This window comes from Labeo rohita, chromosome 21 (genome assembly GCF_022985175.1).
Source record: "Labeo rohita strain BAU-BD-2019 chromosome 21, IGBB_LRoh.1.0, whole genome shotgun sequence".
NCBI classification, from domain to species: Eukaryota; Metazoa; Chordata; class Actinopteri; order Cypriniformes; family Cyprinidae; genus Labeo; species Labeo rohita.
The window spans coordinates 16,274,366-16,289,551 of NC_066889.1; the positions used below are offsets into that span (position 1 = coordinate 16,274,366).

Sequence of the window (15,186 nt, forward strand, 5' to 3'; positions counted from 1 at the left end):
ACAAGGTCAAAATTGACTGATATTACGATATTACAGGTCATAACATGATAAATACCAGGTACACACATATACACACACACACAACAATCTTCTTGGTTATCATCCATTAATAAATTGAGCCGTTTTAAGCATAAATATTAATATACTGCAACCGGGATGCTTTATTTAGATATGATAAAACTGAGAGTCTCATGCTGAGCACAAGTGCAGCGTCACGTCAGTCTACGGTATTTATTACAGAACACTCATTGTTCTTAAGCTCCATCACCCTTCAGGCTTTCTATAAAGAATAGAGCAGCCATGGCAACAGCCACTAACTGAGTGTAACAGCCATTTCCAAACATGCCAAACACTGTGCTGAAAGAATGTGACAAAAAAAGCAGCAGCGACTAAACTGCTCAGGAATCAAATTCATGGGAAGAAAACAAGCCATGCATGAGGTGAGTTCACTTCTTTTAATTGGAGGACAAAGAGGACAAGGTAAAATCATTTAAAAAAAATTTAAAGCTTCTGAAATCAGCTGGAACTGGTTAACTACTCTGCATATATAGCGCACAAGTAGGAAGTATCTCATTAGAAAATATTTAAGTGTGATTAAAGTTACTGATTAACATTATGAAACCAGCATAACCTTGAAAGCACCTTCATTCACAGTGCAGAATAATTTTTACAAGTTTAAATATATGCAGTACAGTACAGTACAGTAACTCAAAGATGACCACTCATGAGAAGACAATCAGCAAACAACAGAGACCATCTGTAAGAATCCCATTTGGTCACCGACGTAGGACAGATATACTGCTCCTCAAAAACGGTCAAATGGCGTCGAAACACCCACGAGCCTTTCCAATGCTGGGAGAACTTCCTTCTTTGGCAGGTAAGCAGTGAAACAAGGAGATTTTCATTTATCCTTCAGCTTTGATTCAGAATTTCCATAGATAATATCATATACTAGACAAAAGTATATCTGAATGAGTGTTAAATAATGACAAATGCAAACAAATCTTCTCTTTAGGTTTACTGCTCTACCCTGGTAAGCGGGAAAAGATGGTAACCACAACAGAAACTGAATTTGGACCCAAAACCTGCCCAAAGGCAGAGCCAAAGAAGATCCTACAGTGCAACTTAACTCTAGATGGTACGAATACAGTTTATATACGCTACCGTTCAAAAGTTTGGGGTTAACATTATTATGGGATAATTTTTGTGCCAATAAGAATGAACGTAACTTTATAAAACTGAACGTAACTTTCCAATAAACGATCAAAAATATGCCACTGCAAAAGAAGAAAAACACAATGAAAATGAAAAAATGAACTCAGTCGCACGAATTTAACATGCTCTTCAAATATGCTTCATTCTTTGTTAATGATTTTCAAAGAATCGTTTTCGCGAATCATGGATTCTGAATGCGTTGCCACAACTTTCGCTTACGCTTCGCAAATTTTCGTTTGCTGTTTTGGCACAAACCTCTCGTGGGGGGCGGGCTTAACAGCGATCTACTCTGATTGGCTAATGAGCTTTTGATGGACAGTTGCTCTCTGACCTGGAAGCACGGACGGTGACGTCAGTGGCGCACATATTGGAAAGTTGTTGCGGTGTGCAATACGTCGTGCTTTGTTTATATTAAGTATTAATGTTATTAGTATTTCACCTATGGTCGTCTCTTAGTTTCTAAAGATGAGCTCCCAGGAAAGACACGGAGCAGCATCATCTTCCACCTCAGCTTGTCCCTCAGGGCAGCTTGAAGTAGGTTCGTGTTACTAAAGTAACGTTAATCAATAACATCGATAAAAGTTTTATTCATGTACAGTGTGCAACAGTTCTGATAGTTTCTATAAACAAAGCACGACGTATTGCGCCACTGACGTCACCGTCCGTGCTTCCAGTTCAGAGAGCAACTGTCCATCAAAAGCTCATTAGCCAATCAGAGTAGATCGCTGTTAAGCCCGCCCCCACGAGAGGTTTGTGCCAAAACAGCAAACGAAAATTTGCGAAGCGTAAGCGAAAGCTGTGGCAACGCATTCAGAATCCATGATTCGCGAAAACGATTCTTTGAAAATCATTAACAAAGAATGGAGCATATTTGAAGAGCATGTTAAATTCGTGCGACTGAGTTCATTTTTTCATTTTCATTGTGTTTTTCTTCTTTTGCAGTGGCATATTTTTGATCGTTTATTGGAAAGTTACGTTCAGTTTTATAAAGTTACGTTCATTCTTATTGGCACAAAAATAATCCCATACATTTTCAACAACAACAAAACAAAACAAAACAGAAATATGTTTATTCAGCGTGGAAACATTACACTGAAAATGTATTTAAATGTATAATATTATCAAAGAATTTCACAGTTACCATAAAATTGCAAAAAAATAAAAAAGGTTTTCACTTTAATTATTAAAATTATTAAAATTGAAATTATTAAACGACTGCATCATTCCTTGATTCACTTCAAGTACTTGATTTTTTTTAAAAATTCTCGATTGCATTTTGCTTGTGTTGAGTAATCTGCAAAATTTGTGTCTCAAGCTACATCTCTGGATATTGTTGTAAATTTGGGCATATAATAACGTTCATCTGGGAACGGGCATTTTATCAGATTTAATCATTCAGTATTTTATAGACCTATGAGAATACATTAGTATCTTTCTCAATATGCTAATGGTTCATCGTGATTTCAAAATAAAAGTTTAAACCTTCACTCTGAGTTTCCTGGAAGCACACATATATCACAGAGACATCTATATGATGTCTGAATTTACATCTGGAAGACGTATTTTTTTAGAGTGTTTGCTCATCTGCAATATGTCTAAAGAACATTTTCTATCGGATGTCAAATAGACGTCCATTAGATGTCTTTAAGATGTTTATGATTTAGAATGTATGTAAAACTGACATCTTACAGACGTCTGTCAGATGTTACTACACAGCAGATGCTTTCCAGATCAAGTGATCTTTAACAGACATCTTGCAGACGTGTGCTACTGGGACAGTGTCTGTAGCATTTCTGTCGTAAGGAAATGGCCAAAAAATAAATATTAAATGGGACATCGGATGCCCATTTTCCACAAGTTGATATGATTCTTTAGGGTCTTAATGAAAAGTCTATAATATGCTTTGGTTTAAAATTCTCAATGGTAGTGTAAAACAACACCCTTTTTACCTTGTCAAAATGAGCTTTGCAAAAATCATCCCATTCTGAGGGATTGTTCCTTTAAATGCAAATGAGCTCTGCTCTCCTCGCCCCGCCCATCTCTTCTCTCTGTGGAATGACGAGCCTGTTTACTTTAGCCGCATTTAGCAAAACTTTCTAATAGCACGTTATTAGGAAAGGTGATTGCAGAGATTCATAATTAAAAAAACCTTATACTTACTTCTGCTGTAGGTAAAGCTGGATCACGAATGATTTGCGCGAGCATAGACGCATTTATGTAGATCGGGAGGTGCATGATCGGTGTGGCGTCACACTGACAGAGGCCACTCCCACAATAGTTGATTGACATGAGCGTCTTCCCTCAGATCAGCTGTAACAGTCCGACCTCCATTGTTTTGATGCCGGAGCAGGGATGTAAGTTAGACAAGAATATCTTAAACGCGGCTAAATGTGGCTAAAGTAAACAGGCTCGTCTCTCCACAGAGAGAAGAGAGGGGTGGGGCAAGCAGAGCTCATTAACATTTAAAGCAACCTCGACCAGAACAAGATAATTTTTGCAGAGCTAAAGGTAAAGCAAGGTAAAAAGGGTGTTGTTTTACACTACCATTCAGAATTTTTAACCAAAGTATATTATAGACTTTTCATTAAGACCCTAAAGAATCATATCAACTTGTGGAAACTGGGCATCCGATGACCCCTTTAAAGTAGGATTAGATTGCACAATAAAGCAAATCATTAGGCTGTTTGCACCCTCTGCAGGCATTTGTTATAATGCATAATGTTATCTCTTTTGTTAATAATACATTATGTATTTTTTACAGGCTTGTTCAATAAAACCATATGATTTCTTGCTTTATTTGAACAAATTATTATTACCTCATTGCTATTATATATGTATTTTAAGTCATTTTATAATCTATTGTTCACTTGGGTCTATTATTACTGCAAAAAATTAATTATAGTTATTATTCAGTTAACTGTCAGTAATCGACTGATGACTCGATTACTAAAATATTTGTTAGTGACAGCCCTAAATTACAAACAAATTCTTTAATAATATGAAATGTTTCTTGAGTACACTGAAGACAATGGCTGTTAACCTTAACTTTGCCATTAAAGGAATAGATTACATTTAAAAATATATTACACTGCAGCCTAACTCTATATGGAATGGAATTGATTGAAATTCTGTTTTGTAGATCTATTAATTTAATTATCTCTACGTAATTGCAGGTGACAGGAGTTTCAGCACAACAAATAGAGAGGATTTCCCTTATTACAAAGCAGATGGAACTCCAATCGTGTGGCATGGGAAAGTCCCAGCAAGAGAAAACAGGACTGGCCAAGCACAGAGATGTTCTCTTTACCAGCAGGAATTCCCAGCTCCTAAAAGAATCTATGTCAGGAGAAATCGGGTCGTACCTCATCCCGACAACCTGGCGATCAACACCTCAATGAGGCAAGTGTACCAACACTGAACTTGCAGTCAGTTTTACTTAAACAGATCTATTGAAACTAATGATTTTAAATCTGTGTTCTATAGAGCTGAATACAAAACAGTGCAGCAAGAGGCTTTCCCAGGCTGGGATGTCTGTGTGCATGCGCGCCCACCGCCTGCCCGACTTAACAGAACAGCTGTAGCTGACAGCTGAAGACCAGAGAAAACCATCAAAGTACATTTATACACTGGATGCATAACACAAAAACTTATTTAAATCACATATTTGTATTATTCAGCTTTACTTTCGTGCATTTATCCTGTACTACATGACGTTTAATATCTTTAGAAACTCGAAGAAAATATATTTCTGTTTCATTTTACATCTGAAAAACTATTTTACAGTACCGTTCACTACATTATTCTCCATCAATGTATTACATTGATCAGAAGTGATAGTAAAGCCACTTACAATGTTTCCAAAACATTCTATTTCAAATAAATTCTGTTGAAATAAATTTATTGAAGTAAAACACAAGTGGGTGAAAAAATGTCATTATTAAATGTTGCAGCATGGATTGCATGGTTAATGTACTACTGAATATGTTGTTCTGCTAATTTATGCTGTCTAAACTGCAGAAAAGACGTGGAAGCTGCTAAATCATATAAAAGACATAGTAAGCAGGAAAGAGCGCAATATTCTGACAAACTAAAGTTAATAGGTGGTAAGATACATACAAGCAGTATTAATTATTAGCCTAATATTTCACCTACCTGACCGGAAATGATAAGAACAATCACGAATGTTGTCAAGATTATTGCAGTTTGGCCAACCACAAATGCCTTTTGTTCCTCAGACAGTTTTTTGCACTCTTCTCCTTGATTCGCTAAACTTTCAGCAGTCTATAATACTACAACAGTTTTCCCGGTATGACCAATTAGTACAGCCCAAAACATGACAACAATTGACCATTTTTTGTTTGGTTCAGAGCCGCCACTATGGCCAATTGATGATGCTTTGTGAAAACACTATAAGGAAATAACAAGAAAAAACGGTTAGCACTACAAACCAGTGTGTTCATAATTAAGATAATACTTTCAAATAATATTGTAAGACACACCAATTTCCAATATCCAGCAGCAAAATGAGCTGTTTTGTACAGCTAAAAATGTGGACGTGGACTAGAAGCCAAAATCAAAAAATGTACAAATATCTGTGCCTGCTCTTATAGCAAAATATAAAATGGGCCTCATTCCTGAAACTTGCTAAATATATAAGCAAATTTGCACATAAAACAGACCTCCCTGATAACACTCCTCTGGATTCACAAATGCTTCCTAAACATCAGATTTGATAGTTAAACATGTATATTAATGAATGGACCTTGTCCTACATTTCCAGGTTTCTCAGCAGCGGAAGTCGTCATAGTTGGGTAAAATCCTAGAGCAGTGAATGGGAGAGTACCACAAATGTATTTTTTTGCATTCCCATTTGCTCAGATAGCAAAAGGAAAAAAACCTAGATAGTGTTTTCACGACTTTCAAAGGAAAAAAAAACTGAGACAGACTGATATCCTCAGAAGAGAGAATGATGTCAAATTTACCATCCCTACCATAGACATCCCTGGTGAAAAAAACAGCATATGCCGGTAGGTATGTTTTGATGCTGGGATGCTGGTTAGGTATGTTTTGGTGCTGGTTTAAGCTGGTCCTTTGCTGGTTGATGCTGGTCCTTGACAAGCAACATGACCAGCATAAACCAGCAAAGGACCAGCAAAAACCAGCTAAGGACCAGCTTAAACCAGCATCAAAACATACCTACCAGCATATGCTGTTTTTTTCACCAGGGATGGCATAGAAACACCCTTGCATTAGCGTTAACTAGTTGTAACTTGATGAAAAGGTGATATAATACAGAGTACGATGTTATAAATGTACATACAAAATACAGAAAACTTTCAAGGATTTATGACGCTGATGACCGTTGAAACGCGTCATCAGTCGTTTGTAAAGGGCCCATTCCAGTCTTTTGTAAACAGGGCAGACTCATTCACAATTAGCATTATCCCCGCCTATGAACAACTAAATTACATGTTTAGGAATGCAATGGAATCTTCTGGACTCCCTTCTCATGTTTGGCTCCAGTAAATTGCACAAATGCAAAAAAGACTAATAGTCCATATGCCTAAAAATAAATACCCAATGTAACATGTCCACCAAAGCGCTTTAGTTAGCTGAAAAAAACCCCAGGTGCTCTTCTGAAAACGGCCAGCTGGCGGTGCTTGAGAACATTTTGGTAGCACAGCGTTCTTTTCCAGCTGTGACGCTTTGGTTACCACAACTTGGAATTTTACCGAAAAAACGGAATATTACATCATTTAAAAATGCAGTAATCAGGAATATAAACTTCTCTACTGTTGCTCAATTGTTGTACGGAAGTAGGATGGTTGGTTGATGTAGTAGTTGAACAGTTATCAACTCTCAGCCATTAAAAAAAAGGGCAAATGAACTTGTAAAATATTATTATGGCAGTGCGTTAAAATTCAGCGTAATCAGTTTTAACACAAAACATTTTACGCATCATTTACACGCAGTAGGGAGCAATACATTTTTTTCAGAATGGTTTTACAAAGATTTAATTTGTTCTGTTGAATATTGAAATTGGTTTTGAAATGGCGCTTGGGAAAATCAAGACAAAACAGATTTGTTAAAAAAAAGTAGTATTTAATAAGGAAAGTATGTTTCTTGTACACATTAGGACCGACAACTGCACACAAACATCTTGGTTTTTGATGAAATGATGGCACACAAAGCTCTGCTTTGCAGTGTGTGCAGGTGCACTGTACTAATGTCAGTCATTTCAGTTTTTAAATCCTAAATCTCTATACACACATCTGGATCTACATGTCTTCCACACTCCACTTGTACGCCATCTCTTGGACAGCTTTCTTATCGGATATCCTGCTGTACCGCTTCTGCTCAAAACCGTTGGACCTAAAAGATCATTGGAAAAGTAACTTAAACAGTTTTCTGGGATTTGGATTAGTACGTTTATGATATTTCAAAACAGCTGTCATTCATGAAAACCTCTTACCTGTCAACTCCATCCCAGCGATACCCTGGCATAATGTTAAAACGATTCGGAGGTGGAGGTGGACCTTTGTAACGAGGTTTTTCTGGAGAAAAAACATTAAAACACAAATTATTGCGATTAATACTGTGGTCTAGGCTTGTTTTAAGATCAGTCTCTGGCAGGTTAGATTCTGTATATCAGAAAAATGATGGCATTATTCCATACGTTTACCTTTAATTCCTTGTAATTTAGCATTTTTGTCTTTCTTCTTGCGAAGCATGGCTGCCATTGGGTCTCCCTCCCTCTCTTGCTCCCTCAGCATTCGATCGAGGTCTTCATCGTCGATGTGTCTCGCTAGCGGCTTCTGAGCCTCCCGCATAGCATCTATCACGTTCTGCTGCTGCATTTCTTCCTGAACAAGCCTGAATGATGACAGTACAGATGTCACAGCTAGTGACAAGTCACAGTATAATATCTACATTTAAACACCATTAAATGGGCCTCACCCTTTTCCCCATTGTGCATATTTTTCATCCTTCTCTGCTTTTTCTCCAGCTTTCTGGCTAAGCTCTTCTCTCTCTGACTTCAGGTCACGTTGCTTACCCGACTTATCTCTAAATATTGTCTGAGCATTTCTTGATGCCTCTGAAAAAGCAAAAAACATTAATAATGTAAGTAATGTTAGGAAATAATACAACACTTTCAAATACACAACAACTGCTTTTCAAGAGACCTTCAAGAGGCTGGTTGCGCTTTTCCCTTTTGCGAATTTCTTCCTGTTCTTTCCTCAAAATGTCGACAGAGACCAGCCCTGCAGCTCCACCAGACAGCATTCGAGGGGCCTAAAAAACAAAAATGCAAAAGTCTTAACATCATTATCCATGCTACAACTTCAATTTTTAAAAATGAATCGAAACTTTGCAAATATGCTGTATATTTTATGTAGGATCTAGTGCTGGGCGATATACCCGGTTCAAACAATAAACCAGATTGAATATAAAAAAAAAAAAAAAAAAAAGGCATACAAGTGCCAGAGATAGTACCATGTGCCAAATATAGGAATAAAATCCTAAATAATGAATTGGGGGTGGAGGTTTATATGAATTTATAAAACAAGGTCTCAGCTTTAAAAAGTTGTCTTTTTTTATTATTACTTAAACGATTTTGTGTATGCAGTGTATTGCCCTAATTAGATCAATGACATGTGAACCAATCGTCTTCTTTTCTTAAGGTGACCATATTTTAGTAATAAATGTTATATTTTAGGGAGGCAATATACAGCCTCCCTGTCATCATTATGCAGACTGATCATAAACATAGCTACTACAGTGGCCAGTGCAATATTTAAAACCTTTAACCAATGGGAGAGTTTAAAATCAGCCCAGTTCTGTGGGAAAAAATGAGGATTTGGCAACCCTACATCCAACATAAGCTGCATCCAAAGTGATTTAAATACTCTGCATATTAATAGCAACTCCTTGATGCATGAAAATGATATTGAATATTAGAATGTTCGGGGATTAAGAACATTCGCGCAAGGCTTTAATACAAAAACGCACACAATGAATCCTGACTGTAGAAGCAAAAGCCAAATCACGGATATTTTAGAAATCCTGGCTGGACGCTTTTTTTTTTTAGGTCCAAAAAAAAAGGACATGTCTAGGGGAAAAGAGGACGTATGGTCACCATACTTTACTTAAAGCACGAACATGAATGAACATCATAACATATTTTATTTAAACTGCAGAAAGACATCAATATACACAATGTTTCAAGTTTAAGTCCACTGAAGTTAATCTACTCTCCTGTCTGGTTTGTTTGTCGGACAGAATGGCGGATTTGGATTTATGATTTGTCAGATCGCCTGTCAATCAAGCTGTTTGCGAATGGTCAATTCTGACTTTTTTTCCTCAGAATTGTGTGATATAAACTTGCAATTGCGAGTTATAACATCAGAATTAACAGATTTTTGTTTACATCAATTTAAACTTTTTTTTATAAAGTTATAAAGTCCAATTTTGAGGTGAAAAAAGATTGATATGTTCTCAGAATTGCGAGTTTACATCTCAAAATTCTGATTTAACTCGCAATTCTGAGAAAAAAAAAAGTTAACTGCAAAATATAAACTTGCAATTCTGAGAAAAAAGTCAAAATTGTGAGTTTATATCTTGCAATTCTGATTTTATTAGAATTTAGGGATGGGACAAAAAATCGATTCACCTAACTATCGCGATTTTTTTATTTACGATTTTAAAATCGATTTTTTTACACCAGAATCGATATTAATTCATATTAAATACAATTGCTTTATTTTAGCACTTACTTATAAACGAGGCGGACGAAAGTTACGTCTTTTATTTCAGCAGAGGGCGATGTGTTGTATCGGTTACATGATGTCACATCTCTTACTAGCAAACACGAAAAATTGAAAATGGCGGAAGGAAAGACAGCAAGAGATATACAGCCTGCACCATCACACTTTAAATCCAAAGTGTGGAAACACTTTGGATTTCACAAATTACCAGGGAATGAACAGCTAGACATGTCTAAAGCAGTGTGCAAACTCTGTCGAATACTGGTAACCTACTGTGGTAATACAACTAACATGAGCGCGCATCTTGCTCGACATCATCCAGAGTTAAACGCCAAGCAACCTGAGAAAGCAGAAGCGTCTGCAAGCCAACGAACTCTAAATGAGACATTGTATAAGTTAGTGGTTGTTTGTTTATGCTGAAATATTTAGTTTGTTATAAACTGAAATAAAACAGGAAAAATGCTAAAATGTTTTTTTTATTGTGTATATATTGTGTACTATTCACATTTTTCCATATGGTCTAGAGAGAAAAAACTAAATCGCAACACATTACAATATCGAATCGCAATACTTGTAGAATTGGAATTCTTAAAAAAAAAATCGCAATACATATCGTATCGGCACCCAAGTATCGGAATCGTATCGAATCGGGAGGTAGGTGTATCGTCCCATCCCTATTAGAATTGCGACTTAATTTCTCAGATTTGCGAGTTTATGCATCGCAATTGACCCTTCGCAAAAACTAGCCCTTACTGTTGCAATGTCCAGCAAACAATGTCGCTCTCACACCACACATCATGTTCTCACGCAGTGAAAAATACATCGTGGAACAAATAAGAAACTGACAACATGCCGACAGACAAGACAAAGCAGGTTACTTAGGTATGAAACGTAGTCTCAGATTTAAAATGTTGTATTTTTTTTTAAGAAATTCAAACAATTAATACCGTTTTGTGGCTCTTTAATGTGTCCTGACAGATCGCTGTATTGCCTTATTAGATCAATCGACACGTGAACCGATCATACTTTCTTATTTACTTAAAGCATGAAATAAACACGAATGAAAATCAGAATGTATTTTATTTGAACCGTGGAAAGACGTCAATACACACAATATTTAAGTTTAAGTCCACCGAAGTTAATCTACTGTCCTGTCTGATTTATTATCAGACAGAATGACAGATTCGACATTATGATTGGTCAGATCACCTGTCAATCAAGCTGTTTGCAAAGGGTAATTTCTGACTTTATAACTCGCAATTGTGAGTTTACATCTCAGAATTCTAAAGAAAAAAAGTAAATTCTGAGATAAAGTCGCAATTACCTTTTTTATTTATATTCAGTAGAGGAAACAGGCTTCCATAATAATGCATATTAATATAGTTTTTAAAAGCACAGCGCTGCTTTGTTTACAGCAGTAACCAAGGAAATGCTGTATTGCTGCTGTTCCATAAGCGCCACCTGCTGTCAGAGAGTGGATTTGCATCTCATTCAGCCTGTCTGCTGTTTTTGTTCAGTTCAGATAGGGGTGTTACAATAAATCAATTTGTGGTTCGATTCTGCAAACCCTGAACTTACTGCTTGTCCATCAGGAGAGCACGTCCTCCGTGGTGGAGACAGGTCTGAGTCCGACCCACGTCCCCCCTGTGGCCTTTTCCTTGGAGGAGAGAGATCTGAATCTGAACCTCTTCCACCCTGACCTCTCTTTCTAGGTGGAGACAGATCTGAATCTGAGCCGCCCCGTCGTTTATTAGGACGTCTGCGCGGTGGGGACTGATCAGAGTCTGAGCCTTTGCCTGTTCGTACTCGACTCCTAGGTGGCGAAAGATCATCTGAAGAAGCAGCTTTTGTCTTTTTTCTGTGTGGAGACTCTGAAATAACATCATTTTTGAGTTACATAACTCTGTGTAAATGCTGTAAAGTTTAATGTGTAATGTTTCTGATTTGTGGATGTATTTACATACCTTTATCATGTGACCGTTGAGTTCTAGAGGGTGAGCTTTTGTGGCTCTTTCTTGGAGGGGAAGGTGATGAGGAATCATGCCGTCTGTTTTTGTTCTCAGCTCTTTGTCTCTGAGGTGAAAGATCTGGTGAGTCATGACGACCTCTTCTTTGGGGTGAGAGATCTGGTGAGTCGCATCGAGCCCTCTTGGGTGAGAGGTCAGGGGAATCGTGCCGCACTCTTCGTACAGGAGAAGTGTCCGGCGAGTCATGCCGTACTCTATGACCTCTGTCAAGGTCCGAGCTAAAAAAAAAAGGAACATTTATTACACTCTTCCTGCAGTAACCATTTTAAAAAGAAAAGAACTAAAGGGGAAGGACAGTTTCTTTATACCTTTTATCTAATGCAGGGTCCTGTATTTCTTGGGGATCACTCTCCGTTGCTACAATATAAGACACAAATTTGATTATATATAACAAATGAACTAAAAAAAGGAAATAAATAGTACTTGTTTCAGCAAGGATGCAATTAGTTGTCAAAATGTGAGTGTAGACATTTGTAATGTTACAAAACATTATCATCATCATCCTGTATTATGGTTTCTACAAAAAAATACAACTCCAGTACAACTGTTTTCAACATTAATAATAAGAAATAATGTCTCTTGAGCACCAAAACAGCATATTAGAATGATTTCTGAAGGATCATTTGACACTGAAGACTGGAGTAATGATGCTGAAAATTCAGCTTTGCATCACAGGAATAAATTACATTTAAAACATCAAAACAGAAAAGTTATTTTAAATTCTAATAATACTTGATAATATTAATTTTCTACTGTATTTCTTTTCAATCTCAATTTTTAAACGGCAATACTACCCTACACTACTACTAAAAAGTTTTTGAACAGTACGTTTTTTAATGTTTTTTTTTTTTTTTTTTTTTTTTTTTTAAATTGTCTCTTCTGCTAACCAAGCCTGCATTTATTTGATTCAAAGTACAGCAAAAAAAACAAAAAAAAAAAAAAAACAGTAAAATTTAGATTTTTTTATACATATTTAAAATATGTTTTCTATTTAAATATATTTTAAAATGTAATTTATTTGTGTGATTTCAAAGCTGAATTTAGCATCATTACTCCAGTCACCTGATCATTCAGAAATCATTCTAATATTCTGATTTGCTGCTCAAAAACATTATTATTAAAACAGAAATCTTCTGTAACATTATAAATGTCTTTATCCATTTAAAGCATCCTTGCTAAATAAAAGTATTATTTTTTATAATTTCCAACCTTTTGAATAGTGCAGTGTATAATGTTTCAGCTTTTTATTTCAGATAAATACTGATCTTTTGATCTAATAATAATATAAAATGTTTCTTGAACAGCAAATCAACATATTAGAATGATTTCTGAAGTATCATGTGACACTGAAGACTGGAGTAATGAAGCTGAAAATTTAGCTTTGATCACAGGAATAATAATGTAATAAATGCAGGCTTAGTGAGCAGAAGAGAATTCTTTAAAAACATAAAAAATCTTGGTAGTATATAAAATAGTATATTTTATAATTATTTTCTAATTCATAATACTTTATTATTATTTATTATTACTTTATTTGCACATACAAAAACATACCAGTACACAAATTTGCAGAAGCAAGTGCAGAAAGTCTTACCGCCGATCACTTTCCACTTGCCCGTCCCAAATGCCTCAAGCTGCTTGATCTCATCTGGGCGTTCATCTATCACATCTGCAATCTAAAAAAGAGGAGGATTTCCAAAACCAAAGTAGCACCAATGTACTTTTTTAATAGTTATTACTAAAGACCATACTGCAATCAGGGCTGCCAACTTTTGAGTTCAGCCTAGAGTGAGATTTTGGGGGCGGGGCTTGTTATGGGGGAGGGGCTTATGGAGGGGCGTGGCTTGGTGTGGAAAAAATACAAACACAAAATCATTGCATTAGCAGAAGTGTATTAGGTATATATTGATTGTCAAAGTATTTGGTATCTGTACAGAATTTCTTGGGAGATTTACATTACATTTAATTTTCACAAACATTTTACAGAAATAGGATTAACATGTGATTAACATGTTCACAGATTAACATGTGCTCTATTGTAAATGCTGGTGGCTGATTTTGCAGCCTTAATCATTGATTTGGATGGCTTTTAAGTTATTTTACATAACATTACATAACTCACTGACCTGCCTGCGTTCACAATTCACACGGTGCAGATGGGAGGGAGAACGGCTGACTACACAGTTTATGGGAATAAATTGTGTATTTCCCTCACAATTGTCACAAAAAACTCACTACACTGTCTGTCTGGTCTCTCTGCGCGTTGCTTTGCGAGATCATGCGGCGCGATTTTTCTCACTGCTGCACGAGTCTGCGTGAGAAAAGGGGGGTGTGGCGTGAGAGCGTGAGAATTGCGTCAATTGCGTGAGTCTCACGCTGAATGCGTGAGAGTTGGCAGCCCTGCTGCAATTCAGTATTCACTATCAAACTTTTACAAAAGTACTTGGTATGCATACTCAGTAGGATTTACACTACGTAAATTGCTGTTTATAGTAAATTAAGACTAAAATCTGAAATAGGTAAAACATGCTTTTACACACCACAGGCGCTTCATCTTCTTCCTCCTCTTTTTCCTCTTCATGCTGAGCTGCCAGTTGCCTCCAATCAATGTCGTCATCCACAATTTTCATCCTGTAGTTTATAATAAGTTAAATGGATAGAATTCAGCTCCTTGTACACTTTGCTGAAAGCAACCTTGTTGCTATTTTCTACTTTATAAAATGCTGTGCATGTAGGGAACTCTAAGTATTTGAGGCTCAACCATAATGTCATTATGTTCAGTTGTATCTCTCGATACCGCGAGCTAAATTCTGCATTTCTGTTATGTGTGACCGATCATATTTACCCTTTCCCCGTGGGTTTCGGTCGTTTCTTCTTAAGCTTCTTTTCTTTAGATTTCTTGCCAGCTTCATCACCGGATAAATACCGTTTGAGATAATCTGCTTTAGAGAGTGCAGCACTTTTGCTTAAGCCTGTGGAAGTAGCCATCTTGTTTATGTATTACGTCACTGAACGGAAACTGCTAAGGGACAAAAAGCACAACGCAAAATAGACTTCAAAATTCTTTACGTTTTAGGAATAATAAAATCAGTGGATATAGAATAGGAAAAGTCTGGCTTCTTTCTCTGAAAGAAAATTGTTTATTATTCATAACTGTCAGGCTTGCAACGTTTATTAAA

The 15,186-nt window shown here is 36.5% G+C and overlaps 2 protein-coding genes across 3 annotated transcripts; one reads left to right on the forward strand and one right to left on the reverse strand.

The window, feature by feature from the left end:
• The first annotated feature begins 308 nt into the window (after positions 1-308).
• si:dkeyp-69c1.9 (uncharacterized) lies at positions 309-5,090 on the forward strand. Of its 2 annotated transcripts, none has more exons than XM_051093647.1 (5): positions 309-440; positions 690-877; positions 1,016-1,138; positions 4,389-4,614; positions 4,699-5,089. In XM_051093647.1, the coding sequence occupies exons 1-5, from the start codon at positions 436-438 to the stop codon at positions 4,805-4,807; spliced, it is 651 nt and encodes a 216-aa protein (XP_050949604.1). In that variant the 5' UTR covers positions 309-435; the 3' UTR covers positions 4,808-5,089. The 2 variants fall into 2 exon arrangements, with proteins under 2 accessions (XP_050949604.1, XP_050949605.1); XM_051093648.1 differs by having other exon boundaries at positions 311-440; positions 705-877; positions 4,699-5,090.
• A 2,212-nt stretch (positions 5,091-7,302) lies between these two features.
• On the reverse strand, positions 7,303-15,020 carry bud13 (BUD13 homolog). The gene is made up of 11 exons (XM_051093642.1): positions 14,853-15,020; positions 14,548-14,638; positions 13,602-13,683; positions 12,316-12,364; positions 11,945-12,225; positions 11,559-11,851; positions 8,400-8,508; positions 8,173-8,311; positions 7,898-8,088; positions 7,688-7,769; positions 7,303-7,587 (listed from the first exon to the last, which is right to left on the reverse strand). The coding sequence occupies exons 1-11, from the start codon at positions 14,993-14,995 to the stop codon at positions 7,494-7,496; spliced, it is 1,554 nt and encodes a 517-aa protein (XP_050949599.1). The 5' UTR covers positions 14,996-15,020; the 3' UTR covers positions 7,303-7,493.
• Between the last annotated feature and the right edge of the window lie 166 nt (positions 15,021-15,186).